This window comes from Anolis carolinensis, unplaced genomic scaffold, assembly GCF_035594765.1.
Source record: "Anolis carolinensis isolate JA03-04 unplaced genomic scaffold, rAnoCar3.1.pri scaffold_10, whole genome shotgun sequence".
NCBI lineage: Eukaryota > Metazoa > Chordata > Lepidosauria > Squamata > Dactyloidae > Anolis > Anolis carolinensis.
Genome location: NW_026943821.1, coordinates 19,865,283 through 19,893,155, shown reverse-complemented (window position 1 = coordinate 19,893,155; position 27,873 = coordinate 19,865,283). Strand labels below are relative to the sequence as shown.

The window sequence follows — 27,873 nt, the reverse complement described above, 5'->3', positions numbered from 1 at the left end:
AAGGGCCTGGCATCCGTTATGAGCCAGCAGTTTAAAATATAGTGGGAAAGAGAGCTGTTTCCAAGGGCTGACATTGTGGAGATAATTGCTAGTTTGCAAAGAAAAAGGAGGAGGAGGAAAAGTAAGGAAAGAGCTGCATTTAAAAGAGAGAGGCGTAAAAGCGACTTTGCAAAATCTGAAAATGCAAGACGTTCTCTTCATCCCTTGGTCTGAGTCATGAAGTCAGGCACAGAGCAACGGTCAGAGAAAATATTTAAACCTTTGGACATTCCCATGCACCCCAAGGGACTTTTAAATCTAAAATATAAAGATCTATTTAGACTTGGCAGATTAGCAACTGGGGAGTCTGGCGGCTAGTAGAAATGCACAGCAGTCAAATCCCAATAAACTGGACGCGGAAGCTGGAATTTAAATCCAGAATAAAGTAGGAGCTTAAGAATGGTGGAAGAAAACTAGCCAGAGAGAGGGCTGTGGGTGCATCTACACTGCAGAATTAACGCAGTTTGACCCCACTTGCTAGCAATGGTTCGATGCTATGCCATCCTGGGAGTTGTAGTTTGGTGAGGCCCAAGCCCTCTTGGATGGAAAAGACTAAGGGCCTGGTCAAACTACAACTCCCAGGATCCCATAGCACTGAGTCCTCCCAGTTTACACAGCCTCTGTGTCACTGCATTGAATGCTTGAGTTTTTGTTTACAATTGTTGTTGTTGTTGTTGTTGGCATTAAAGTACTGATGGGACACCAAAAAGGACATGGTTGTAAAGAGCATGCAGCGCCTGGCTGTTGTGTTTGGAACACAGGGCATAGACCGGCCTTTAATCCGGCACAGAAAACCCTTTTTATTCTGATTTTCAGGAAAGCGAAGCCAGCCCTGCTGCGTCAGCACTCTGAGACCTAGCAGCTTCGGTTGTTTGTTCGCTAGGATTTGGGTTTTTCGAGGCTTACCAGCCCTAAACACAGCCGCCCGCAACTTTCCCTTACGTTTGAAGGCCAAACTTTGAAAGAGAGAGAAAATGCATAAATGCCTATCGTTTGAATACCCTCCAATACAAGGAATGGGATGTGTGTTCCTTTCTAGTTAAAACCCTGCTTTAGACTGAGATACATCTACACCGTAATATGAATGCAGCTTGACACCACTTTGACTGCCATGCCACTCAACTATGCAATGATACAGGTTGCAGTTTGCAAGGTCTTTCCCCAAACTGCAATGCCCACAATTCCATAGTACTGAGCCTTGGAAGTTTCAAGTGGGATTTAACTGCATTAATTGTACAGTGTAAATACTGGTTGCTCTGTTTTTACAGCTTGGTGTTCCCTGCTCTATTTGCAATCTTTAGCTCCCATGTCCTGGGTTGCGAGTCCACTTTGGGTTTTAGTCCAAAGTTTAACATTGCTCATTCTATAGTTCTAGGATGCCTTTTCCGCCTGCTGCAGCCCCAATCTCTTTTTTAAAAAATACTCTTTATTAAGATTTGTTTTATAATACAATAATAATATAGAAATAAGATTCCTATTAGGAAACATTCCTATTAGGAATACATGAATGTCTCTTGTTTCCATGGTATAACGGTTGCTCCTGACACGAAAAAAAAAAGTATTTTCTGTATCTCCTTATGTATTGTTTTCCTTTTTTTTTTCCGCCTTTTCACAGGTCCACCATAGGTGGAAATCTGTTCCTTCTTTCTGCTTGCATTTCCAGCAGCTTGTGTTGGCATTCTTATAACATTTTCCCAGTTTTTTTTGGAGTCATATACCATCTGTATGCAGATTTAACCCAATTTTCTTTTAAAGCTATTGAATACGTATATTTTAATTTCTTCTTCCAGATTTCTTCCCACTCTTCTTTCCTAATTGTTCTTCCTATATTTTCTCTCCATCTTTTCATATATATTTTTTCTTCTTTTTCTGCTGTTTCCCATTCAAGTAATTTCTTGTAAATTTTTGTTATCAATTTCCTCTCTGATGTCATTATATCTTCCCCAATCTCTTCTTGTGACCTCCCTTTGGGCATCCTTTGCACTGGCTGGAAAGAGGGGCACTTTGCTCATGCTCAGAGGCACCGCCGACACCAATGAGTCTGCTGCCCTTCACTTGGGGATTCAAGTGATACCAAGCTTCATCCAGTCTGCATTGTAGATGCAGAATGGATGCAGCCTTCCTTTCCAAAGCATCCCCTTGGGCATCCTTTCCATTGATTGGGAAGAGGGCACTTTGCACATGCTCAGAGGCACTGCTGACGCCTCTGAGTCTGCTGCCCTTCACCTGGGGACTCAAGTGGCACCAAACTGCATCCATTCTGCATTGTAAATACAGTAGAGTCTCACTTATCCAAGCCTCGCTTATCCAAGGTTCTGGATTATCCAAGCCATTTTTGTAGTTAATGTTTTCAATATATCGTGATATTTTGGAGCTAAATTCGTAAATACAGTAATTACAACATAACATTCCTGCGTATTGAACTACCTTTTCTGTCATTGAACTACCTTTTCTGTCAAATGTGTTGTATAACATGTTCTGGTGCTTAATTTGTAATATCATAACCTAATTTGATGTTTAATAGGCTTTTCCTTCATCCCTCCTTATTATCCAAGATATTTGCTTATCCAAGCTTCTGCCGGCCTGTTTAGCTTGGATAAGTGAAACTCTACTGTATAGAATGGATGCAGCCTTACTTTCCAAAGCATCTCCTGGGCATCCTTTGCACTGGCTGGGAAGAAGTGCACTTTGCACATGCTCAGAGGCACTGCTGACACCTCTGAGTCTGCTGCCCTTTAGCTGAGGAATCAAGTTGTATCAAGCTGCATCCATTCTGTATTGTGGATGCAGAATGGATGCAGCCTTCCTTCTCAAAGCATCCCTTTGGGTATCTTTTGCACTGGCTGAGGAGAGGGGCACTTTGCCCATGCTCAGAAGCACTGAACCTGCTGCCTTCGCCTGCCAGGGGGCGCCCTGTCACCTGTCACCAGAGTCAAGTCCATCCCTGCCTTTATCCATCCCTCCGTCCTTCCTTCTTTCCATCCTTCTTCCAAAGGTGGGGAGGGAGGGAGGGAGGGAGGGATTTGGGGGCGGGCTTTCCGTGGGGTGGGCCCCCTCCGCCCCCTCCCCTTCCAGCGGCGTGGGGGCGGCGTCTGCGCGCGGGAAAGCCGGCCAAGGAAGGAAGGAACGGAGGAAGGAAGGAAGGAAGGAGAGAAAGGAGAGGAGGAGGAGGAGGACGCCGGCATTTCGGCCATTGGAGGGCACGGGAGGGACCCCATCCAGAGCCCCTCCGCCTGGTGAGCCCAAAGGGGAAGAGGATGGAGGGAGAGAGGGAGGGATGGGGGGGGGGAGAGCCAGGGCATCCATGGAGGAGGGAAGGACAGAGGGAGGGAGGAGAGGAAGAGAAGGGAGGACGAGACAGCCTTGGCAATGGAAGAGGGTTGAATTTTGCTTTGGCAGCCGCCTGGGTTGGTTTTTCCCCCTTTTCCCTTCCTTCCTTCCTTCCTTCCTTCCTTCCTTCCTTCCTTCCTTCCTTCCTTCCTTCCTTCCTTCCTTCCTTTCTTCTTTCCCTTCCGTCGCTTCTGTCGCTTTCTTCCTTTTTCCTTCCTTCCTTTCTCCCTTCCCTTCTTTCCTTCCTTCCTTCCCCCCTTTATTCATTCCTTCCTTTCCTTCCTTCCCTTCCTCCCTCCCTTCCTTTCCTTCTTCCCTCCTTCCCTTTCTTCCCTTCCGTCCCTTCCTCCCTCCCTCCCTCCCTCCCTTCCTTCCTTCCTTCCTTCCTCCCTTCCTTTCCTTCCTTCCCTTCTTCCCTTCTTCCCTTCCTTACTTCTTCCCTTCCTTCCCTCCTTCCTTCCCTCCTTCCCTCCTTCCTTCCCTTTCTTCCCTTCCGTCCCTTCCTTCCTTCTTCCCTTCCTCCCTTCTTCCCTTCCTTCCTTCCTTCCTTCCTTCCTTCCTTCCTTCCTTCCTTCCTTCCTTCCTTCCTTCCCTCCCTCCTTCCATTTCTTTCCTTCCTTCCTTCCTTCCTTCCTTCCTTCCTTCCATCCATCCCTTCCTCCCTTCCCTTCTTTCCTTCCTTCCTTCTTGCTTCCCTCCCTGCTATGAGAATATAAAAAGGATGCTCTGTGCAAAGAAGGAAAGGAAAGAGGGAAGGAAGACATGGCTGCACCTGCTGCTGTTGCAAAAAAGAAAAAAAAAAGCACTCCATATATTAAAAGGTGGGGACAATGACCCCCAGCACCCCCGTCCAATCTTCCACCTTTGTTTATGGGCATCTCTCTCTTTGGGTTGGTGTATGGCCATGTTCCTGAAGCATTCTCTCCTGATGTTCCACCCACATCTATGGCAGGCATACTCAAAGGTTGTGAGGTCTGTTGGAAACTAGGCAAGTGGAATGTCCAGGGTGGGAGAAAGAACTCTTGTCTGTTGGAGGCAAGTGTGAATGTTGCCATTAATCACCTTGATTAGTATTAAAAAGCCTTGCTTCAAGGCCTGACTGATTCCTGCCCGGGGGAATGTTGGGAGGTGATTAGCTAGCCATGATGGTTCAACACTCTGTTTTCAGAGTGTTGTTCTTTATTTATGTAGTTTGTGCCAGACTACATAGAGAAGCCACTGAAATCCACAAGAAGGTGGACAATTTCAACTGAAAGGAGGAAACCATGAAAATGAACAAAATCTGGCTACCAGTATTTTTTTTTTTTAAAAAAAACAACTCTAAAATCTGGACAGTAAATAAAAACAACACTCAGAAGACAGGGGAATTCCAGACATGAAACAATCAGGACCAGCTAACACCTCCCAATAAAGGATTTCCCCCAAGCAGGAAGCAGCGAGGCCATGAAGCTGCAAGGCTTTTCAATGCTAATCAAGGTGATTAATTGCGACATGATTCACACCTGCCTCCAACAGAGAAGAGTTCTTTCTCCCACCCTGGACATTATTGCACAGATATATAAACCCCACTTGCCTAGTTTCCAATATATCTCACGACCTCTGAGGATGCCTGCCATGGATGTGGGCGAAATGTCAGGAGAGAATGCTTATGGAACATGGCCATACAGCCTAGAAAATAACAACACAATAAAAGGATGCTCTATGCAAGGAAGGAAGGAGGGAGGGAAGACATGGCTCCTCTGTTCTTTCTCATTTATCTGTCTTCTTTATCTATCCATGTCCCATTGATCTAGCCTAAGCTTTATCTATCAACGATCACCTCTTTCTATCTATTCATCTGTCTGGCTCTCTATCTACATTCATTGATCTATGTATCATCAATCAATGTATCTATCCAGCTATTTATTTATTATCATCTAATCTTCCGTCATCTGTATATTATCCATCTAGCCAGGTCTCCTTTAAGAAGAGCAACATATAAATAATAATATACCTATCCAATTATTTACCAATCATCCATCATCTTTCATCGATGTTGTCTGTCAATCTGCTTTCATCAATCTGTCAACAGTCTATGAATCTATCCAGCTATTTATCTATAATTTATCCATCTTTCATCTATTTATCATCAATCTTTTGATGTGTTTATCCAGCTACATCTATCTATGCATCACCAATCTATCAATGTATTTCTCCAGCTGTCATCTATATTATTTCATCAATTGATGTGTAATCAATCTATTTATATATCTATAGTCTGTATTATTTCATCAATCTATGTATTGTCAATCTATCAATATATTTCTCCAGCTGTATCTATCATCTATATTATTTCATCAATCTATGTGTCATCAATCTATTTATATATTTATCGTCTATATTATTTCATCAATCTATGTATCATCAATCTATCAATGTATTTGTCCAGCTGTATCCATCATCTATATTATTTCATCAATCGATGTGTCATCAATCTATTTATATACCTATCATCTATATTATTTCATCAATCTATGTATCTCCAATCTATCAATATATTTCTCCAGCTGTATCTATCATCTATATTATTTCATCAATCGATGTGTCATCGATCTATTTATATATCTATCATCTATATTATTTCATCAATCTATGTATCACCAATCTATCAATATATTTCTCCAGCTGTATCTATCTATATTATTTCACCTATCTATGTATCCTCAATCTATTTATATATTTGTCCAGCTGTAGCTTTTATTTCATCAATCTACATTATCTATACTGCCCAGCTATATTATCTACATTAGTAATCAATCTATGTATCATCAATCTAGCAATATATTTGTCTAGCTGTATCTATCATCTATATTATTTCATCAATCTAGGTGTCAGCAATTTATGTATATATCTATCATCTATATTATTTCAACAATCTATGTATTGCCAATCTATCAATATATTTGTCCTGCTGTATCTATCATCTATATTATTTCATCTATCTATGTATCAGAAGTCTATATATTTGTCCAGCTGTATCTATTATTTCATCAATCTATGTATCACTTGTCTATCTATTTATCCAGCTATATTATCAATATTATTCATAAATCTGAGTATCAGCAATCTATCTATATGTTTGTCCTCCTGTATCGATCATCTATATTATTTAATCAATCGATGTATCACCTATCTATTTATTTATCCAGCTATATTACCTATATTATTCATCAGAGTATCAGCAATCCATATGTTTGTCCTCCTGTATCGATCATCTATATTATTTCATCAATCTATGTATCACCTGTCTATATATTTATTCAGCTATATTATCTATATTGTTCACCAATCTGAGTATCATCAATCTATCTATATGTTTGTCCTCCTGTATCGATCATCTATATTATTTCCTCAATCTATGTATCACCTATATATATATTTATTCAGCTATATTATCTATATTATTTATTAATCAAAGTATCATCAATCTATCTATATGTTTGTCCTCCTGTATTGATCATCTATATTATTTTATCAATGTATCACCTGTCTATATATTTATCCAGCTATATTATCTATATTATTCATCAATATCAGCAATCTATATGTTTGTCCTCCTGTATCGATCATCTATATTATTTCATCAATCTATGTATCACCTGTCAGCTATATTATTCATCAATCTAAGTATCAGCAATCTATCTATGTTTGTCCTCCTGTTTCGATCATCTATATTATTTCATCAGTCTATGTATCACCTGTCAGCTATATTATCTATATTATTCATCAATCTAAGTATTAGCAATCTATCTATATGTTTGTCCTCCTGTGTCGATCATCTATATTATTTCATCAGTCTATGTATCACCTGTCTGTCTATATATTTGACCAGCTATATTATCTATATTATTCATCAGAGTATCAGCAATCTATATGTTTGTCCTCCTGTATCGATCATCTATATTATTTGTATATGTATCATCTATCTATCTATCTATCTATCTATCTATCTATCTATCTATCTATCTATCTATCTATCCATTTGTCTGTGTCTCTATATGGATATCTATGTGCATATGTGCACATGTGTAGGATTCCCCTTGCAAACGCACACACATACATGGCCGTTTGCACCCAGGTCCCCTCCCCTCTTTGCACGCTTCCTCGTGTGCATGGATTGGTGTATTTCATGCATGAGTGGAAGGCACGCTTTTTGCACGCTGCTGCCCAGAGGTAAGCAGAGGAAGGTGTGATCCAGCCAAGTGCAAGGAATCCACCAAATAGAAGGGAAAGACTTACAAAGCAAGGCTTGTGAATGAATTGCTTGGAAGTGGCAACCATTCTCCTCCCTTGCCGATCTGCACAGAGCCCAGATGTGCTTGCAAATGCACATCTGGGCGCATGCGGAGCTATAACTGGGTGCTCTGGTGAAGCCATTTGGGGGGAAAGGAAAGCATGGCTCCTGGGTTCATGTATTGATCGATTGGGGAGGATTCGGAAACGCTCTGGGTATCCCTTGTCTTTGTTCTCCGGTGTTGCCGGTGTTCTCATCGATTGCCAATCCAATGCTCTTAATCCCTCTTTTTTCATTATCCCCTTCCCCTTCTAAATAGCATTTCCATATGTATATCCTAGAGTATATATATATTATAAATACAGACAGAAGATGGGAATGACTTATTTTTATTACTTGCTGTTTATCATTATGGTGATATCATTTGGACCATTCCAAATGGGATTATTAGCCTCTCTGATGGCATGTGGATATATATGTGTGTGTGTATATATTAGGAAAGGCTTTTCTGCAAATGAAAGAGCCAGTTGACTGCATGCAATATTGTTCTGCCCCCAGACTGTGTGTGTGTATACACACACACACAGTCTGGGGGCAGAACAATATTGCATGCAGTCAACTGGCTTTTTCATTTGCAGAAAAAAAAATTTCCCCAATAATGGTGAGGAATTGGAGGGGGCGAAACCATCCAGATTCAGGCAGTTGTAGGATTAAGTGTGTGTGCATTTGTGTGCCCATTGTTGCTGTTTGGGAGGAAGGAGGTAGATGCCTTGAAGGAAGGCAAAGGAGCCATATCCAGTGTGTCAGTGCTTGCCTTGCCGCCTTTCTCCTTGCCCAAGATGGGCGATAGTCTTCCTCCCTTCCTCTCCTCCTTGCTCTTTTCCATCCCTCCTCCCCCTCCGTTCTTGGGATGAGGATTGCAAAGGGGTCTCCCAAGGCATCCATATATATATTCAAGCCCATGCATGAGAAAGGCATGGAAGGCATGCTCCATTTGGCTCAGAAAAACCATCATTCTTGCAATCACATGGCGAGGGATTGAGGGGAAAAGCACATTGCCTGGGAAGGAGTCTTTTAAAAAGTGGAAAAGAAATGAGTCCCTATAGGGACAATGCCGGCTTTGTTTTGGTATCGCAGCCCCGTCGCCCAAATCTGGGAGATTAATTGGAGCTTTCCGGGGCTTAGCCTTGGGACCTGTCTTTGGGGTGAAGCAAAAAAGCCTAGAATATGGAGAATAACTTTGAGCATATGCAAAGTGACACATAGAATCCCCATGGGCCATCCAGACCAACCCCCTTCAGCCAGACAGGAAAAGCACAATTAAAGCACCCCCGACAGATGGCCACGCAGCCTATAATAGAATCCTAGAGTTGGAAGAGATCCGCAAAGGCCATCCAGTCCAATCCCCTTCTGCCAAGAAGGAAGGCACCATCTAATCCAATTTAATGATATCATAATATATAATAATATATATGTGGCGCAGGCTGGAGAGCAAGCCAGCTGCAATCAGCTGCAATGAATCACTCTGACCAGGAGGTCATGAGTTCGAGGCCCGCTCGGAGCCTATGTTTGTCTTGTCTTTGTTCTATGTTAAAAGGCATTGAATGTTTGCCTATATGTGTAATGTGATCCGCCCTGAGTCCCCTTCGGGGTGAGAAAGGCGGAATATAAATGCTATAAATAAATAAATACAGTAGAGTCTCACTTATCCAACATAAACGGGCTGGCAGAATGTTGGATAAGCTAATATGTTGGATAATAAGGAGGCATTAAGGAAAAGCCTATTAAACATCAAATTAGGTTATGATTTTACAAATTAAGCACCAAAACATCATGTTAGACAACAAATTTGGAAGAAAAAGTAGTTCAATACTCAGTAATGTGATGTAGTAATTACTGTATTTATGAATTTAGCACCAAAATAACACGATATATTGAAAACATTGACTACAAAAATGTGTTGGATAATCCAGAACGTTGGATAAGCGAGTGTTGGATAAGTGAGATTCTACTGTAAATATTATACTATACTGTATATGTATATGTATGTATATGTATATGTATATGGCACACCAACCCGCAGAATCAGACATGACTGGACTTAACCTCAGGGGAAAACCTTTACCTTTTTATACTAATTTTATAATATATTGTATATACATGTAATATTAAGGGCCTCTGGTGGCACAGTGTGTTAAAGCGCTGAACTGCTGAACTTGCGGACCGAAAGGTCCCAGGTTCAAATCCTGGGAGCGCAATGAGCGCCCGCTGTTAGCCCCAGCTCCTGCCAACCTAACAGTTCGAAAACATGCCAATGAGAGTAGATCTGATGGGAAGGTAACGGTGCTCCATGCAGTCATGCCAGCCACATGACCTTGGAGATGTCTATGGACAACTCCGGCTCTTTGGCTTAGAAATGGAGATGAGCACCAACCCCTAGAGTCGGTCATGACTGGACTTAACGTCAGGGGAAACATTTACCTTTACCTTTACATGTAATATTAATAATAATATTATGATGTAATACAATGTAATAATAATTATAATTCACTATTATAATTGTATATTTATATTACATGCAATGTTACTAATAATATTGCAATATAGTCGTATAATATAATATATTGTATGTATATATATTATTAAAATGATTATTATTCCCTCTGCCTTGAGCCTCTGTCTCACTCTGGCATCTCTCTCTCTCTCTGTCTCATAGACCCCCTGTTTCCGGGGCCCGGGGCCACCTCCGTCCCAAGGGGCCATGTCTTCTTCCGACGAAGAGACGCTGAGCGAGCGGTCCTTCCGGAGTGAGCCGTCCTGCAAGAGCGAGCGGTCCTTCCGGAGCGAGAGGTCCGGCAGCCTCAGCCCCTGCCCGCCGGGAGACACCTTGCCTTGGAACCTGCCCCTCCACGAGCAGAAGAAGCGCAAGAGCCAGGACTCCGTCTTGGACCCCGCCGAGAGGGCTGTCGTCAGGGTCGCCGGTAAGACACCTTTCGGCGGACAGGGGTCTGCGTGACAATATTAGAATTACACTCTGAGTTACAGATATCCGACTTGCAAACGACTCGTAGTTAAGAATGGGGCTGAGACGACAGGAAGAGAGAGAAACCTAGGAAGGGAAATTCACTCCTGAAAGTTGTTATTATGGGAAAAAGGGTTCTCCACTAAGGCATTATCACCAATCCTTGTTTCCAGAACAAACCAAATTTTCCAAAATCCTATTCTCAAAGGGACAGAAAGTGAGGTGGAAAATATTATAATATATAATTATAATATAATATAATTATTATTTTGGAGCCTCCGGTGGCTCAGCGTGTTAAAGCTCTGAGCTGCTGAACTTGCAGACCGAAAGGTCCCACGTTCAAATCCGAGGAGCTTCTGCCAACCTAGCAGTTCGAAAACATACAAATGTGAGTAGATCAATAGGTACCACTCTAGTGGGAAGGTAATGGCATTCCAGGCAGTCATGCCGGCCATGTGACCTTGGAGGTGTCTACGGACAACGCTGGCTCTTTGGCTTAGAAATGGAGATGAGCATCAACCCCCAGAGTCAGACATGACTGGACTTAATGTCAGGGGAAACCTTTACCTTTATTATTATTTTGCCAACTGCAAAAGGCCACCCTACTGGGATCTGCGCACATCATCCGAAAATACATCACACAGTCCTTGACACTTGGGAAGTGTTCGACTTGTGATTTTGTGATACGAAATCCAGCATATCTATCTTGTTTGCTGTGTCATACAATAATAATAATAGTAATAATAATATAATAAAAAAAACTTTATTTGTATTCCACCCTATCTCCCCGAGGGGACTCAGGGTGGATTCCAACATAAAATGGCAAACATTCAGTGCCTTATCCAAAGCTATAAAAATATATATTTTTTGCTTGGAGGTACATTTCAAAAGGAGTCCCTGGTGGAGCAGCAGGTTAAACCGCTGAGCTGCTGAACATGCTGACCGAAAGGTTGGTGATTCAAATCCAGGGAGCGGGGTGAGCTCCCGCTGTTAGCCCCAGCTTCTGCCAACCTAGCAGTTCGAAAAAAATGCAAATTTGAGTAGATCAATAGGTATCGCTCTGGCGGAAAGGTAACTGCGCTCCATGCAGTCATGCCGGCCACATGACCTTGTAGGTGTCTACGGACAATGCCAGCTCTTCGGCATAGAAATGGAGATGAGCGCCAACCCCGAGTTGGACACGACTAGACTTAATGTCTTGGGGAAAACAGTCCTATAGTGCAGATGCCCCCTCAAAGTCCTGTTTTGTAGCAATCATAAAACGCCACTACCTTAATCTGTCTGCTACCATATGTGGTTCTAAGTGTCTTTCAGTGCATCTACCTTGTTGGATGAATGCAATTAAAATAACTTTGGAAAGTAACTGGGAATGCTACATGTTGCAATAGTGAAGTGGTTACGTGGCTCTTTGTTATTATGCCTACTTTGGTAGGGCTTATTTGTAAACATTTGAATAGATGTTGTATATAATATTTTGCTATTTAACTGTATCCCTTCTATAGTCTGGCAGCATTTTACATTCTTGCAATTCGGGCTGTTACAATTAATCTATTTAAAGCAAAATCTTAAATGGATGTGAAGGGCTGGATTCCTTGAAGGATGTGGGAAATTTCCTTCAACTCATCTACGTAGCTTGAAAGCTTTTGGGTTGCAGCTCCCACCGTCCCCTAAGTTAACATGGCCACTGTTTTATGAATGAATGGTAGTAATGTTTGGAAACCTTTGGACTACAATTTCCATCATTCCCAGCAAGCATGGCCGCTGCTTCGGGAATGAATGGATAATGTGGAGAATTTTACTCCCAACCAAGCTTTGTAGCTAGTGAGCCTTTGGACTACAACTCCCAGCATCCTCCAGCCAGCACATCCACCAGTCATGAATGAAAGGGGGATTCGAGGAGTTTTACTTGGAGACTATTTGGCCTACAACTCCCAGCATTCTTGGATGGCACGGCCACCAATCGTGAATGCATGGGGAATTGGGAGAGTTTTACTCCAAGTTTCATATCTTGGAAACCCATTTTGACTACACTCCCACCATCCCCTAGCCAGACATGGCCAGTGTGGGGTGAATGCATGTGAAATTGTGGGAGTTTTACTTGGAAACCTTTGGAGTACAACTCACAACATCCTCAAGCCTTTGGGCATGAATGAATGGGGAATACTGGGAGTTATATTCCAATCACGCACCACAGCTTGGAAAACTTTGGACTACAGTTCCCAGCATCCTCAAACCTCTGGTTATGAATGAATGGGGAGTACTGGGAGTTGTATTCCAATCACGCGCCACAGCTTGGAAATATTTGGATTACAATTCCCAGCATCCTCAAGCCTCTGGTCATGAATTAATGGGGAATACTGGGAGTTGTATTCCAATCACGTGCCACAGCTTGGAAACCTTTGGACTACAATTCCCAGCATTTTCAAGCCTCTGGTTATGAATGAATGGAGAATACTGGGAGTTGTATTCCAATCACGTGCCACAGCTTGGAAACCTTTGGACTACAGTTCCCAGCATCCTCAAACCTCTGGTTATGAATGAATGGGGAGTACTGGGAGTTGTATTCCAATCACGCGCCACAGCTTGGAAATCTTTGGACTACAGTTCCCAGCATCCTCAAACCTCTGGTCATGAATGAATGGGGAATACTGGGAGTTGTATTCCAATCATGCACCACAGCTTGGAAACCTTTGGACTACAATTCCCAGCATCCTCAAGCCTCTGGTCATGAATGAATGGGGAATACTGGGAGTTGTATTCTAATCATGCACCACAGCTTGGAACCCTTTGGACTACAACTCCCAGCATCCTCAAGCCTCTGGTCATGAATGAATGGGGAGTACTGGGAGTTGTATTCCAATCACGCGCCACAGCTTGGAAACCTTTGGACTACAATTCCCAGCATCCTCAAGCCTCTACTCATGAATGAATGGGGAATACTGGCTGTTCAGGAATTATGGATAACAATACCCTATCAAGCAGGTTCACCAATTATGAATTAATTTGGGGATTTAATTTTAACTATAGCATATGAGAAGTTCCTTTTTCTGGGGCCTACAGAATCCCAAGCCATTTTCAGGAATCCGTTTCTACGGCCGGTTCTTTCTCTCCCATTCTCTCCCACGTTTTGGGCAATTGACAGCCGCTTGACTATATTTGGTGTGGTTGGGAAGTGGTTTCTTTTTGAAGGCTCCATCTCTTTGTTTTGGCTTGAATTCGTTGGGGACTGCGATGTCTTAACGGCTTTTTGAAGAACGAATTAATTAATTCGGAGATCGGGCCACGAGCCAAGATGTGATCGTGTTTCTGGGATGAATCACAGCAGGGCAAGGAACGGTTTTCGTTCAAGCAACGCTTTGGACTGGAGCAGGATTTCCCTATTGTTCCATGTTTTACTCATTGAATTTGTACTGGTGCTTCCCAAGGAGGTTTATGCATGCATCTACACTGCAGAATTAACTCGTTTTGGTACCAATTCCATGCTAGGGGATCCTGGGAGCTGTCATTGAAGTGAGGCACCAGAGAAGGTTGCAAACTGATAGTTAGGTTAAGGTAAAGGCAGTGTCAAAACTGTGTTAGTTCATCAGTGTGGATGCACCCAAGGTTAGGAAGAGGCTGAGAAATGGAGCACAATGGTTTAAAATGGGAAAATGAACCATTGTTGGCAAACAGAGGAATGCAAAAAGGAGCTGCCCATGTGAATACGGCATTTGTCTCCTTTGATTCTTCTGTTTCTTTCCCTTCTTCCCTGGATCTTCCTGGTACGTCCTTCCACCCCCTTTTTCCCTCCTCCAGCTGCACCCAACTCATTTCCATACCATTCCTCTTCCTTTCTTGCTCATTTCTCCATCCGAAAGAAAGGCCCAGACTCAAGAGCAGACCTTTTGCGGCTTCTTACTTGAGCCAAAAGGCAAAGACTGGGGTGAAGTGGCCACAAAAGGGGGAAGTTCATCAACTAGGGGCACACTGGGGCCACCAGGGTTCTCCTTTGTCACGCAAACCCATTCTCCTCTCCAGCAAAGATGGATAATGGGCTTTCTGTTTGGGGTTGCCTTTCCCCCCCTTTGCTCAGAGAAGGAGGGATGGCATGGCAGTGCCAAAAGCTGGGTGCTGCACTATCATTATTATTGTTCTTGTTATTATTATTCTTTTTATTTATATCATCTTTGCTCAGAGAAGGAGGATGGCATGGCGGTGTTGTTGTTGTTGTTGTTGTTGTTATTTATTTATACTCTGTTTGCTCAGAGAAGGAAGATGGCATGGCAGTGCCAATAATAACACAATAATAATAATAACAGCAACAATAATAATAATAACAACACTTTTTTATCTCTCCCTCTCTCTCCCCCCCCCCTCTCTCTCTCGCTATCTCCTGTCTATGTCCAGCCATATATATCTACCTCTGCAGTCCTTCTCTAGCTATCTAGTTATCTAGCTATCATTTATCTTCAATCCATATCTATCTCACCAGCCCTATGAGGAGGGGCTAAAAGAGCTGGGTATGTTTGCCTGCAGAAGAGAAGGCTGAGAGGAGACATGATAGCCATGTACAAATATGTGAAGGGAAGTCATAGGGAGGAGGGAGCAAGCTTGTTTTCTGCTGCCCTGCAGACTAGGAAGCAGAACAATGGCTTCAAACTACAGGAAAGGAGATTCCACCTGAACATCAGGAAGAACTTTCTCACTGTGAGAAGGGCTGTTCGGCAGTGGAACTCTCTCCCCCGGGCTGTGGTGGAGGCTCCTTCTTTGGAGGCTTTTAAGCAGAGGCTGGATGGCCATCTGTTGGGGGTGCTTTGAATGCGATTTCCTGCTTCTTAGCGGGGGGTTGGACTGGATGGCCCATGAGGTCTCTTCCAACTCTATTATTCTATGATTCTATGATTTTCCTCTCTTGTATCTCTCTCTCTCTTGCTATCTCCTGTCTATGTCCAGCCCATATATATCTACCTCTCACGTCCTTCTCTCTCTTTCTTCTATCTATCTATCTATCTATCTATCTATCTATCTATCTATCTATCTATCTATCTATCTATCTATCCAGTCCCCCCTCTCTCTATACATATATCTGCTGTTTACATCCAGACCACATATACCTCTCCATTCCTTCTCTCTCTTTCCTCTATCTATCTATCTATCTATCTATCTATCTATCTATCTATCTATCTATCTATTTCACCAACCCCCCCTCTCTTTATATATATATATCTGCTGTTTACATCCATACCATATATACCTCTTCAGTCCTTCCCTCTCTCTTTCCTCTATCTATCTATCTATCTATCTATCTATCTATCTATCTATCTATCTAACCTATCTCCAGTTCATATTTATCTATTTCACCAGGCCTTCTCTCTCTCTTCCTCTCTCCAGTCCTTCCTGCTCGCTCTATCTATCTATCTATCTATCTATCTATCTATCTATCTATCTATCTATCTATCTATCTATCTATCCAGTCCCCCCCTCTCTCTATATATATCTGCTGTTTACATCCAGACCATATATACCTCTCCAGTCCTTCCCTCTCTCTTTATCTATCTATCTATCTATCTATCTATCTATCTATCTATCTATCTATCTATCTATCTAATCTCCAGCTCATATTTATCTATTTCACCAGTCCTTCTCCCTCTCTCCAGTCCTTCATGCTCTATCTATCTACCTACCTACCTACCTACCTACTGTCTGTATCTACCTATCACCCCAGTCCTTCCTTCTCTCTCTCCTCTCTCATCATCTATCTCCAGTCCATATCTATCTATCTATCTATCTATCTATCTATCTATCTATCTATCTATCTATCTCACCAGTCCTTCTCTCTCCCTCCAGCTCTCCAGTCCTTCTTGCTCTCTTTCCTCTATCATCTATCTCCAGCCAATATCTATCTATCTATCTATCTATCTATCTATCTCACCAGTCCTTATTGCTCTCGTTCCTCTATCTGTCTATCATCTATCTTCAGTCCACATCTATCTACTTCTCTAGTCCTTTCCTCTCTATCTATCTATTCCTTCTTTCCATCTCTCTAAGCTGCAAAGCACTGTGGAACTGGTGACATTGAGCAGGAATTGCCACAGACCATGCTCTAAAGCGCAGGCGATCGAAAGCAACGGGGTGCAGGGATGTAGGTCAGGCGGCATCGGAGTGTTTCGGAGGCCAGCCCTAAATAATGGACCTTCCTCCTCTTTCTCCCAAGCCATGCACCGCCTCTCTTCACACGCCTTAAATCCGGCCCACAATGTGTGAAACGGCTGCAGCAAGCGCTTGAGAGCTGGAATGTGCTAAAAAGGGAAACGCCGTTGCTTTCTGGTGAGCTGACAAGAGTGTCAGCAAAGGGATGTGTCTCAAAACAAAATAGAAGAGGCCCTTTCGAATAAAGCTGGGAGGGAACAAGTTGCTTCATTGGTTTGAATGGAAAGGATATGATAAAATGCCATTGAGAGGGCCAGACTGGTAGCTTGAATCCTATTGTTAGAGGAGACCCAATGAAGAGTATTGATTCAATGTATTGAGCCAATGGTTCTATTCTTTTTATATTCCACCTATAATCTAATAATCTAATGTTGGAGGCTCTGTAACACTGCATCTGTCTGTATGTGTGTGTGTGTGTATACACATACATACACACATACACATACATATTTATTTATTTATTAGCAATTTATTAATAATATTACAATACATATAGTACAATATGGTAATTTATTGCCAGTTTATTGCTATGCTAATAATATAATATTTATGTAAATTTAATTTGTAAGCCGCTCTGAGTCCCCTTCGGGGAGAGAAGGGTGGGATATAAATGTATTAAATAATAAATAATTAAATAAATAAATAAATAGTGGCATTTATATCCTGCCCTTCTCACCCCTGAGGGGACTCAGGGTGGCTTAAAAGTTATATATAAATACAGTATATTATACTAGCTTTGCCTGGCCACGTGTTGCTGTGGCTTATGGGAATCCTTTGTTGGCCAGGTGGAATAGCAGTGAATAGCCTTGCAGTCTCAAAGCCTGGCCGTTTTCTGGAGTAGCTGGAGATTTTTGTTGTATGAACGCAGAGGCATGGATGAGGGGTTGTGCTGTCAAGTTTAGTGTTTCTGGGATGTGTAGTTTTGTTGTTTTGTCCTAGGCCGAAATTTCATTACCCTTTTATATATATAGATTATTAGTATAGCACAATATAAGCACTACATAAGCATTATTTATTATTATGTTGTACTAAACGACTATATTTCAATATTATTAGTAATATTACATATGATATAAATATACAATTATAGTGTATTATTATTACTACATTGTATTACATCCGAATATTATCAATATTATAGGTAATATATTATAATATTGGTATAGTATAATATGAGTATTATATATTATTATATTGTTAAATTGATAGCAATTGATTAAATTAAACAATTAAATTGATTAATACTACTACTACAGTAGAGTCTCACTTATCCAAGCCTCTGGATAATCCAAGCCATTTTTGTAGTCAATGTTTTCAATATATCATGATAGTTTGGTGCTAAATTCGTAAATACAGTAATTACAACATAACATTACTGCGTATTGAACTACTTTTTCTGCGAAATTTTTTGTATAACAATGTTTTGGTGCTTAATTTGTAAAATCATAACTTAATTTGATGTTTAATAGGCTTTTCCTTAATCCCTCCTTATTGTCCAAGATTTTCGCTTATCCAAGCTTCTGCTGGCCCGTTTAGCTTGGATAAGTGAGACTCTACTGTACTAGATTTATATTATTATTATGATGTCTATTATTATTATGTTTATTTATACCCCTCTTTATATAATATTCAGATTCTGGATTGCATTTTTTGAAATCCCACTTCCTGTTCTTTGCTGCATCTACATTGCACAATGAATGCAGTTTGGTACCACTTGAACTGCACTGGGTCAAGGCTATGGAATTCTGGGAGTTGTAGTTTTACCAGGTCTTTCGCCGTGTCTGCCAAAGAATGCAAACTACAGATGCCAGGAATCCATGGCAATCAAAGTGGTGCCAAACCGCATCAATTCCACAGTGTAGATGCACCGAAAGCTCCTATTTAGGTCCTATTTTTTGCAACATAAAGCTGCCATCTCTCTCTTTGTTCCTTAACAGTCCTTTCTATTGTATACAAATAGTGTCTGGAGTGAAAGGGAAATATCTCCACCCCAAAAAACACCCCAAATAGGAAGACTGAAATTGCATCGCCCGGGCTTTTGCACGTTTCCACGGCAACGCAGATGGCTGAGCAACCCTTCTCCTGGTTGCCGTGGTTACAGACCCATTAAAAGATGCAGGGGGAGAATGGGTTCCTCGGTCCAGAATGAGGACATCCAGCTCCAAAATAAATGCAAAGTTTCTTCTAGTACAGGCATGGGCCAACTTGGGCCCTCCGGGTGTTTTGGACTTCAACTCCCAGCATTCCTCACAGCCTCAGGCCCCTTCCTTTTCCCCCTCAGCCGCTTAAGCGGCTGAGGGGGAAAAGGAAAGGGCCTGAGGCTGTGAGGAATGCTGGGAGTTGAAGTCCAAAACAACTCGAGAGAAGGCCCAAGTTGGCCCATGCCTGGTGTCCTTAACTACAGGACTTGCACTTTCCAGACATGTCCACCAGGTGGCGCCAAAACCCTTATTTCAACTCTATGCTTCTCTCCCTTTTTTGAACAATATTCTGAATGTCTTGCTGTGAGTTTTTCCGGAAGCATTCTCTCCTGACGTTTCGCCCACGTCTACGGCAGGCATCCTCAGAGGTTGTGAGGTCTGTTGGAAACTAGTCAAGTGGGGTTTTATATATCTGTGCAAGGTCCAGGTTGGGAGGAAGAACTCCTTTCTGTGCGAATGTTGCAATTGAATAGCCTTGTAGCTTCGAAGCCTGGCTGCTTCCTGCCAGGGGAAGGTGGGGAATCCTTTCCTGGAAGGTGTTAGCTCTAAAATCAGGACAGCAAATAAACACTAAGAAAATGGGAATTCCAGACAGGAAACAAATCAGGGCCAGCTAGCACCTTGCCAGCTTGATTAGCATTGAAAGGTCTTGTAGCTGGCTGCTTCCTGACTGGGGAGGTATCCTTTGCTGGGAGGTGTTAGCTCCGAAACTAGGACAGTAAATAAAGAGCAATACTAAGAAAACAGGGGAATCGCAGGCATGAAACAATCAAGGCCAACTAACACCCCACCCCAACAAAGGATCCCCCCCCCTTAGGCAGGAAGCAGCCAGGCTTTGAAGCTGCAAGTTCATTCAGTGCTAATCAAGGTGGTCAGCTAATGAAAGATCCTTCCCCCAGGCATGAATCAGTCAGGCTTTGAAACTGCAAGGCTATTGAATGCTAGTCAAGGTGGCCAGCTAACAAAGGATTCCCCCCTAGGCAGGAAGCAGCCAGGCTTTGAAGTTGCAAGGCCATTAAATGTAATATAACTAATAATATTATGATATAATAATAATAATAATTAATTTTTCTAACCCGCCACCATCTCCCCAAAGGGACTCGGGGCAGCTATAATGATATAGTACAATATAGTAATGTAATAGTAGTATTGTTCTATGCTAATAATATGTATTGTATGTAAATATAATTTGTAAGCCTCTCTGAGTCCCCTTCGGGGTAAGAAAGGCAGGATATAAATGTAGCAAATAAATAATAATAATAATAATAAATAAATAAATAATAGTCAAGGTGGCCAGCTAACAAAGGAATCCCCCCAGGCGGGAAACAGCCAGGCTTTGAAGCTGCAATGCCATTCAGCTAACAAAGGATTTTCCCCCCTAGGCAGGAAGCAGTCAGGGCTTTGAAGCTGCAAGGCCATTCAGCTAACAAAGGAATCCCTCCCTAGGCAGGAAGCAGCCAGGCTTTGAAGCTGCAAGGCCATTCAGCTAACAAAGGATTCCCCCTCTAGGGAGGAAACAGCCAGGCTTTGAAGCTGCAAGGCCATTCAGCTAACAAAGGATTCCCCCCCTTGGCAGGAAGCAGCCAGGCTTTGAAGCTGTAAGGCCATTCAGCTAACAAAGGATTCCCCTCCCCCTAGGTAGGAAACAGCCAGGCTTTGAAGCTGCAAGGCCATTCAGCTAACAAAGGATTTTCCCCCCTAGGCAGGAAGCAGTCAGGGCTTTGAAGCTGCAAGGCCTTTCAGCTAACAAAGGAATCCCCCCAGGCAGGAAACAGCCAGGCTTTGAAGCTGCAAGGCCATTCAGCTAACAAAGGAATCCCCCCAGGCAGGAAGCAGCCAGGCTTTGAAGTTGCAAGGCCATTCAGCTAACAAAGGAATCCCCCCAGGCAGGAAACAGCCAGGCTTTGAAGCTGCAAGGCCATTCAGCTAACAAAGGAATCCCCCCAGGCAGGAAGCAGCCAGGCTTTGAAGTTGAAAGGCCATTCAGCTAACAAAGGATACCCCCCCAGGCAGGAAGCAGCCAGGCTTTGAAGCTGCAAGGCCATTCAGCTAATAAAGGATTTCCCCCCAGGCAGGAAGCAGTCAGGCTTTGACGCAGTCAGGCTTTCAAGGTGGCCAATTGCAACATTCACACTTGCTTTCAACAAACAAGTTATTTCTCCCACTTTAGAGTTTATTCCACAGATATATAAACCCTCCCCCCCACGCCTTGCCTAGTCAGGTGGTTCAACGTGCCCCGCCCCTTTTGCCTACGTCACGCCCTGCCGGCTCCTCCCCCTTTATTCCCCTTTCTCTCCCCATTGCAATCCCTCTGGCGGCCACTGTGTGGCGCGGTGGGGTCCTCCTCGGCGTCGGTGGGCGAGGGAAGCCGGCGGCTGGGAGGAGCCTGGGAAGAGAAGAAGGAGAAGCAGAAGCAGGAGGAGGAGGAGAGGGAGGAAGAAGGAGAAGAAGGAGAGGAGGAAGAGGAGGAGGAGGAAGAGGAGGAAGGGACGCCGACGCTGCTGCTGCTGGTTCTTCTTCTTCTTGATTCTTAGGAGGGAAGGGCCTCCTTCCTTCCCTCCTTCCTTCCCTCCCTTCTTCCCTCCCTCCTTCCTTCCTTCTTTCCCTTCGGAGCCATGGCCGGCTATGTGCCTGGCCAGCTGCCCCTGACTCGCTCCCAGGAGAAGGAGTTCGTCCAGGCCTATGAGGACGTCTTGGAGAGATACAAAGGTAAGAGAGGAAGAGGAAGGAGAGGAGAGGAGAGGAAAGAAGAGCGAGGGAGGGAGGGGTCTTCTTCTGCTTCTTCTTCTTCTTCTTCATCATCATCATCACCACCTTCTTCCTATTGCAGTTGTTCCCTACCTGCTCCTTCCCCATTGCATGAAAAGCAGGAAATTGTGGGTTGCTGTGAGTTTTCCGGGCTTGTCTAGTCATGTTCCAGAAGCATTCTCTCCTGACGTTTTGCCCACCTCTGTGGCAGGCATCCTCAGAGGTTGTGAGGTCTGTTGGAAACTAAGCAACTGGACTGTATGAAAACCATTAAATTTGTGGGCTTTTGTGAGTTTTCCGGGCTTGTCTAGTCATGTTCCAGAAGCATTCTCTCCTGATGTTTCGCCCACCTCTGTGGCAGGCATCCTCAGAGGTTGTGAGGTCTGTTGGAAACTAAGTAACTGGACTGTATGAAAATCAGCAAATTTGTGGGTTGTTGTGAGTTTTCCTCCCTGTCTGGCCAATATTCCAGAAGCATTCTCTCCTGACGTTTCGCCCACCTCTATGGCAGGCATCCTCAGAGGTTGTGGGGTCTGTTGAAAGGTAGGCAAGGGAGGTTTATAGATCTGATCCTGGGTGGAAGAAAAAACTCTTGTCTTGTTTGAATGTTGATTAGCATTGAATAGCCTTGCAGATTCAAAGCCTGGCTGCTTCCTCCCTGGTGGATTCCTTTGTTGTGAGTTTTCTGTGCTGTAATACCATGTTCCGGAAGCATTCTCTCCTGATGTTTCACCCACATCTATGGCAGGCATCCTCAGAGGTGGAAACTAGGCAAGTGGGGTTTATATATCAGTGGAATAAGGTCCAGGGTGGTAAAAAGAACTCTTTTCTGTGTGAATGTTTCAATTAATCCCCTTGATTAGCATTGAACAGCCCTGCAGAGACAAAGCCTGATTGCTTCCTGCCTGGTGGAATCATTTGTTAGGAGGTGTTAGCTGGCCCTGATTGTTTCCTGTCTGGAATCCCCTTGTTTTCTCAATGTTGTTCTTTGTTTACTGTCCTGATTTTAGACAGGCCTTTTTCTATCTAGGCCAGTGGTTCTCAACCTTCCTAATGCCGCGACCCCTTAGTACAGTTTCTCATGTTGTGGTGACCCCCCAGTCATAAAATTATTTTTGTTGCTACTTCCTAATTTGAATACTGGTGGGGTTGAGGAGGGGAATGATTTTGTCATTTGGGCGTTGTAGTTGCTGGGATTTATAGTTCACTTATAATCAAAGAGCATTCAGAGCTCCAACAACGATGAAACTGAACCAAACTTGGCACACAGAACTCCCACGAGGGAGCCAGACCATTTGCCCCGCCTGGTGTTTACTGGTCTCACTGGTCCAAGGAGACAAAGAACCCCTTGGCTTTTCTAGCCATAAGGTCTCGGGGGCATCTGCAAAGGCTGATCCATTCAGGAATAGAAGGAGAGAAGGGAGGCGAAGGGAGGCCTATTTCTATTTAGATCTGTTGAGGCCTCGGAAGAAGCAGAGTGAAACCCAGAGGAGGATGGATTGAAATAGAACCATCAACGCGTTCCCCGTTCGAAATGAGTAGCTCTCCTTGTATGGAGGATAATAATAATATCGTTGAAAGAACCAAATATGTACAGTAAGATCGTTGCCTGGAAAAATATGGCCTCTCTAGGCATTTTTGTGGTCCTACAACACAACTCTATGATGCATGTCCCCTCTAGGCATTTTCTGGGTCCTCTAGCATGGCTCTATGATCCTTTATTTCATTCAGGCCAATGTAAAAGGAATCCAATCTTAGCCACATAGTCCTGTGCCTTTCTTGTAGTATAGGTATGGGCCAACTTGGTTCGCTTAAGCGGCTGAGGGGGAAAAGGGAGGGGCCTGAGGCTGTGAGGAATGCTGGGAGTTGGAGTCCAAAACACCTGGACGAACCAAGTTGGCCCATACCTGTCCTAGAAGAAACCCAGAACACACCTTTGGTCCCTTGCATCCTTCATTGAGCATTAGATACATCTGCGCATTGCTTGGCGGGGTGGCTTCTGCTTGGCGACCTGTGAGATTCCTTTTTGGTGTGGCTTCTGGGTTACCAAGGCCGTGGAAATGCCTTTGAAGCTGCATTCCTACCTGGATTATCATCATTACCAGCCCTAAGGGCTTTCTCCACGCCCTTCCCATTTGAGAGACTGGGATTTCGCCCCAAGCATCTTCCCGGCCTTGAAGTCTGCAGCCAGGTTTCCTCTTTTTGCAGATAAAGTACTATATATAAATCAAGGAAAGCACCTTTTCATGTTGTGGTTTCAGGTTGTGGTTTTGGTGAATTCTGTGCCAAAGGAATGAGTGTCTTGAATGGATAGCTTTCGACTTCAGTTCCCAGAATCCCCGACAATCATCTAAGAGGCTTTTGGGACCTGAAGTCCAAAAGAAACTGAGACGAAAGGTTGAGAAATACAGTACTAGAAATGTGACGCTTCAGAGGTTGGATTGCTGTGCGTTTCCCGGGATGTCTGGCCATGTTCCAGAAGCATTCTCTCCTGACGTTTCACCCGCATCTATGGCAGGCATCCTGAGAGGTTGTGAGGTCTGTTGGAAACTAGGCAAGTGGGGTTTATATATCTGTGGAATAATGTCCAGGTTGGGAGAAAGAACTCTTGTCTGTTTGAAGCAAGTGTAAATGTTGCAATTGGACGCTTCAATTAGCATTGAATAGCCTTGCAGCTTCAAGGCCTGGCTGATTCCTCCCTGAGGGAACCCTTTGTTTGGCGGTGTTAGCTGGCCCTGATTGTTTCATGTCTGGAGTTCCCCTGTTTTCTGAGTGTTATTTATATTTACTGTCCTGATTTTAGAGGTTTTTTTAAAAAATACTGGTAGCCAGATTTTGTTCATTTTAATGGTTTCCTCCTTTCTGTTGAAATTGTCCACATCCTTGTGGATTTCAATGGCTTCTTTGTGTAGTCTGACATGGTGGTTGTTAGAGTGATCCAGCATTTCTGTATTCTCAGAAACTATTCGGACACTATATGCCAAAGGAGGAATGGTGAGGACTATCATCATCATCATCATCATCATCATCATCATCATTCTTTTATGGCCAAGGGCCTTTTGGGAGTTGAAGTCCAAAACACATGGAGGACAAAAGGTTGAGAAACACTAGTATGAGACATAGAAATGGGAATCTCCACAGTTGCTTTGTGAGTGGCGGGAAGCAGATGATGATGATGATGATGATCAGTGTGGTCCGACCCACAGTCCGCATGCGGCCCACCAATTCACTTTTGGTGGTCCTTGCCCTTCTTACTGGAAAAATATGTTAATTATGTAATTAAATATTAATATTTTAATCATGGAATTTAATATTAATTATGTAATTCGTTTTCTTTCTGGAATGTCTCCTGGCCCTCACATTCTTATACTAATGTTTGATTGGCCCTCGGGTAACTAAAGGTTGGACCACACTGATGATGATAATAATAATAATAATAATTTTAATACCAGACTCTCCCTATGGCTCAAGGCAGGGCACAACATTGTTAAAATACACCATTATGCTAAAATGCATTCCTTAAAAGCACATATTAAACCACTTGACACGAAACTAAAGCACCGTAAACATAGAATGTGATTTCATAATTTACAGTTGAAACATAACTGGGTAGGCCTACTGGAAGAGATAGGTCTTCAGTTGAGTTTTAATTCTGAATTTGAGCTGTGTTTTGAATTAAGGTAAAGGTAAAGGTTTTCCCTGACATTAAGTCCAGTCATGTCTGACTCTGGACTCTAAGCCAAAGAGCCGGCGTTGTCCATAGACACCTCCAAGGTCATGTGGCCAGCATGACTGCATGGAGCGCTGTTACCTTCCCGCCGAAGCGGTGCCTATTGATCTACTCACATTGGCATGTTTTTGAACTGCTAGGTTGGCAGGAGCTGGAGCTAACAGCGGGAGCTCACGCCGCTCTTGGGGTTTGAACCTGGGACCTTTCGGTCTCCAGCTCAGTGCTTTAACGCATTTCGCCACCGGGGCTCGTGTATTTTGAATTATTATGAGGGAAATAAAACACCTATGTGTTATTCACATTTTGTTAATTTGGGGTGTGGGCCAATTATATTATTATTATTACTACTACATTTATTTATACCACTTATCATTATTGCTACCTTTAACTATACTACACGTTTCTGTCTCGATTGAGAACCAAAGCAGATATGGGAAGGTCTTGCATAATAATAATAATAATAATAATAATAATAATAATAATAATTATCATTATTGCTACCTTAACTATACTACACTTTTCTGTCTCGATAGAGAACCAAAGCAGATATGGGAAGGTCTTGCGTAATAATAATAATAATAATAATACCCGATGGGACTCAAGGCGGTTTCCAACATAAGTAATGCATTCAATTACCAACATAGAAACGTACAACACAACCATTATAAAACATAATTTGGGATAGATCAGGCATGGGGCTGTTAGGAATTGTGGGAGTTGAAGTCCAAAACACCCGGAGGGCCAAAGTTTGCTCATGCCTGGGATAGATAGTGAATGGAAGAAGGTAGGAGAAAGTTTACGAACATGCTTTGCAAATGCTGGAGCTTTGAAACACTGAATAAGAGACACAGAGTGGTGGAACAGGACCTTCTGTTTGCTATAAATGTTGCTAGATTTGTCATTGAGGTTCTTTATCACGCTCAGTACGAACCTCCAGTTTCCTTGACCCTCTTAGGTTGCTTTGGCCCATCTTCCTCCTTCTCCGATATCTCTGAACTTCTTGCTCATTGTTATTATTGATAATTCAGTTTGTTTTCCTGCCCAAGATGGTTTGCAACAAGTTGACTGCAAAAAGTTAAAGCAGACAAATACTGATTCTGTTAGAAACGCAACGTTAGAAAGAAACAGTTTTACAGTTATACATAGTTATGAAAACAAAAGATAGAAGCAGTCCTCGTCTCTGTTTCTTATCAAATAGCGGCTGAAAGTGAGAAATAAGAGTGGTTTGAAACTTGCCTGGTGAACTTAAAGCACTTTTTGTTTCTTTTTCTTTTTTTGGAAGGTCACTTGAAAAAAAGGTTTAGCTGGGATAGTGTTAGAAAAGACTCGGGGTGCATCTGCACTGTGAAACGAATGCAGTTTGATACTGCTTGAACTTCAAACCTTGGGGAGTGTGGTTTGGTGTGAGTAGGATAAATGACCTTACAAAACTGTAATTCACAGGATTCTATAGCTTGGAGCCATGGCAGTTAAAGTGGTGCCAAACTGCATTAATTCTACAATGTAGATGCACCCAAAGAAGGGAATAAATTGATACTGCTTGAACTTCAAACTTGGGGATTGTGGTTTGGTGCAAGGAGGATAAATGACCTTGCAAAACTGTAATTCACAGGATTCCATAGCTTGGAGCCATGGCAGTTAAAGTGGTGCCAAATTGCATTAATTCTACAATGTAGATGCACCTAAAGAAGGGAATAAATTGATACTGCTTGAACTTCAAACCTTGGGGATTGTGGTTTGGTGTGAATAGGATGAATGACCTTGCAAAACTGTAATTCACAGGATTCCATAGCTTGGAGTTATGGCAGTTAAAGTGATGCCAAACTGCATTAATTCTACAATGTAGATGCACCCAAAGAAGGGAATAAATTGATACTGATTGAACTTCAAACCTTGGGGATTGTGGTTTGGTGTGAGTAGGATAAATGACCTTGCAAAACCGTAATTCACAGGATTCCATAGCTTGGAGCTATGGCAGTTAAAGTGGTGCCAAACTGCATTAATTCTACAATGTAGATGCACCCAAAGAAGGGAATAAAAACACTCCATGGGTGTAGTGCTAAAAACCCCTCCAGAAGCAAAGCTGCCACTGAATTAACCTGAAAATTAGGCTTCTCTTTCTTTGCGGAGACTGAATGCATCCTATTGGGAGTCCAGGGGCTTTTGTCTGCTTAAGCATTCATTTCCCTTCTCTGGGCGGCATCGTAAACAAGATTATTCCCAGCCTAAGTCTCTTGGGAGCCTCATGGCACCAATGGGTTTTCATGCGCCGGCCTCAGCCTCGGAGCCATTGTCTGTCTGTTTGTCCATCCATCCGCTATCCATCTCTTAGAGTTTTGGG

The 27,873-nt window shown here is 42.9% G+C and overlaps 1 protein-coding gene across 9 annotated transcripts in view; it reads left to right on the top strand.

Moving 5' to 3' along the window:
- The first annotated feature begins 3,120 nt into the window (after nt 1-3,120).
- macf1 (microtubule actin crosslinking factor 1) overlaps nt 3,121-27,873 on the top strand; it is a 319,723-nt gene continuing 294,970 nt past the window's right edge. For 5 of the 9 annotated variants that reach the window (XM_062962874.1, XM_062962875.1, XM_062962878.1 and 2 more), the window contains exons 1-2: nt 3,121-3,275; nt 10,359-10,623. In XM_062962874.1, coding sequence (XP_062818944.1) covers nt 10,404-10,623 — 220 coding nt within the window. In that variant the 5' untranslated portion in view covers nt 3,121-3,275; nt 10,359-10,403. Of the gene's footprint in view, nt 3,276-10,358; nt 10,624-21,057; nt 21,764-27,873 lie in introns of those variants that run through there. The other 4 variants (XM_062962877.1, XM_062962876.1, XM_062962873.1 and 1 more) reach the window with 2 other exon arrangements.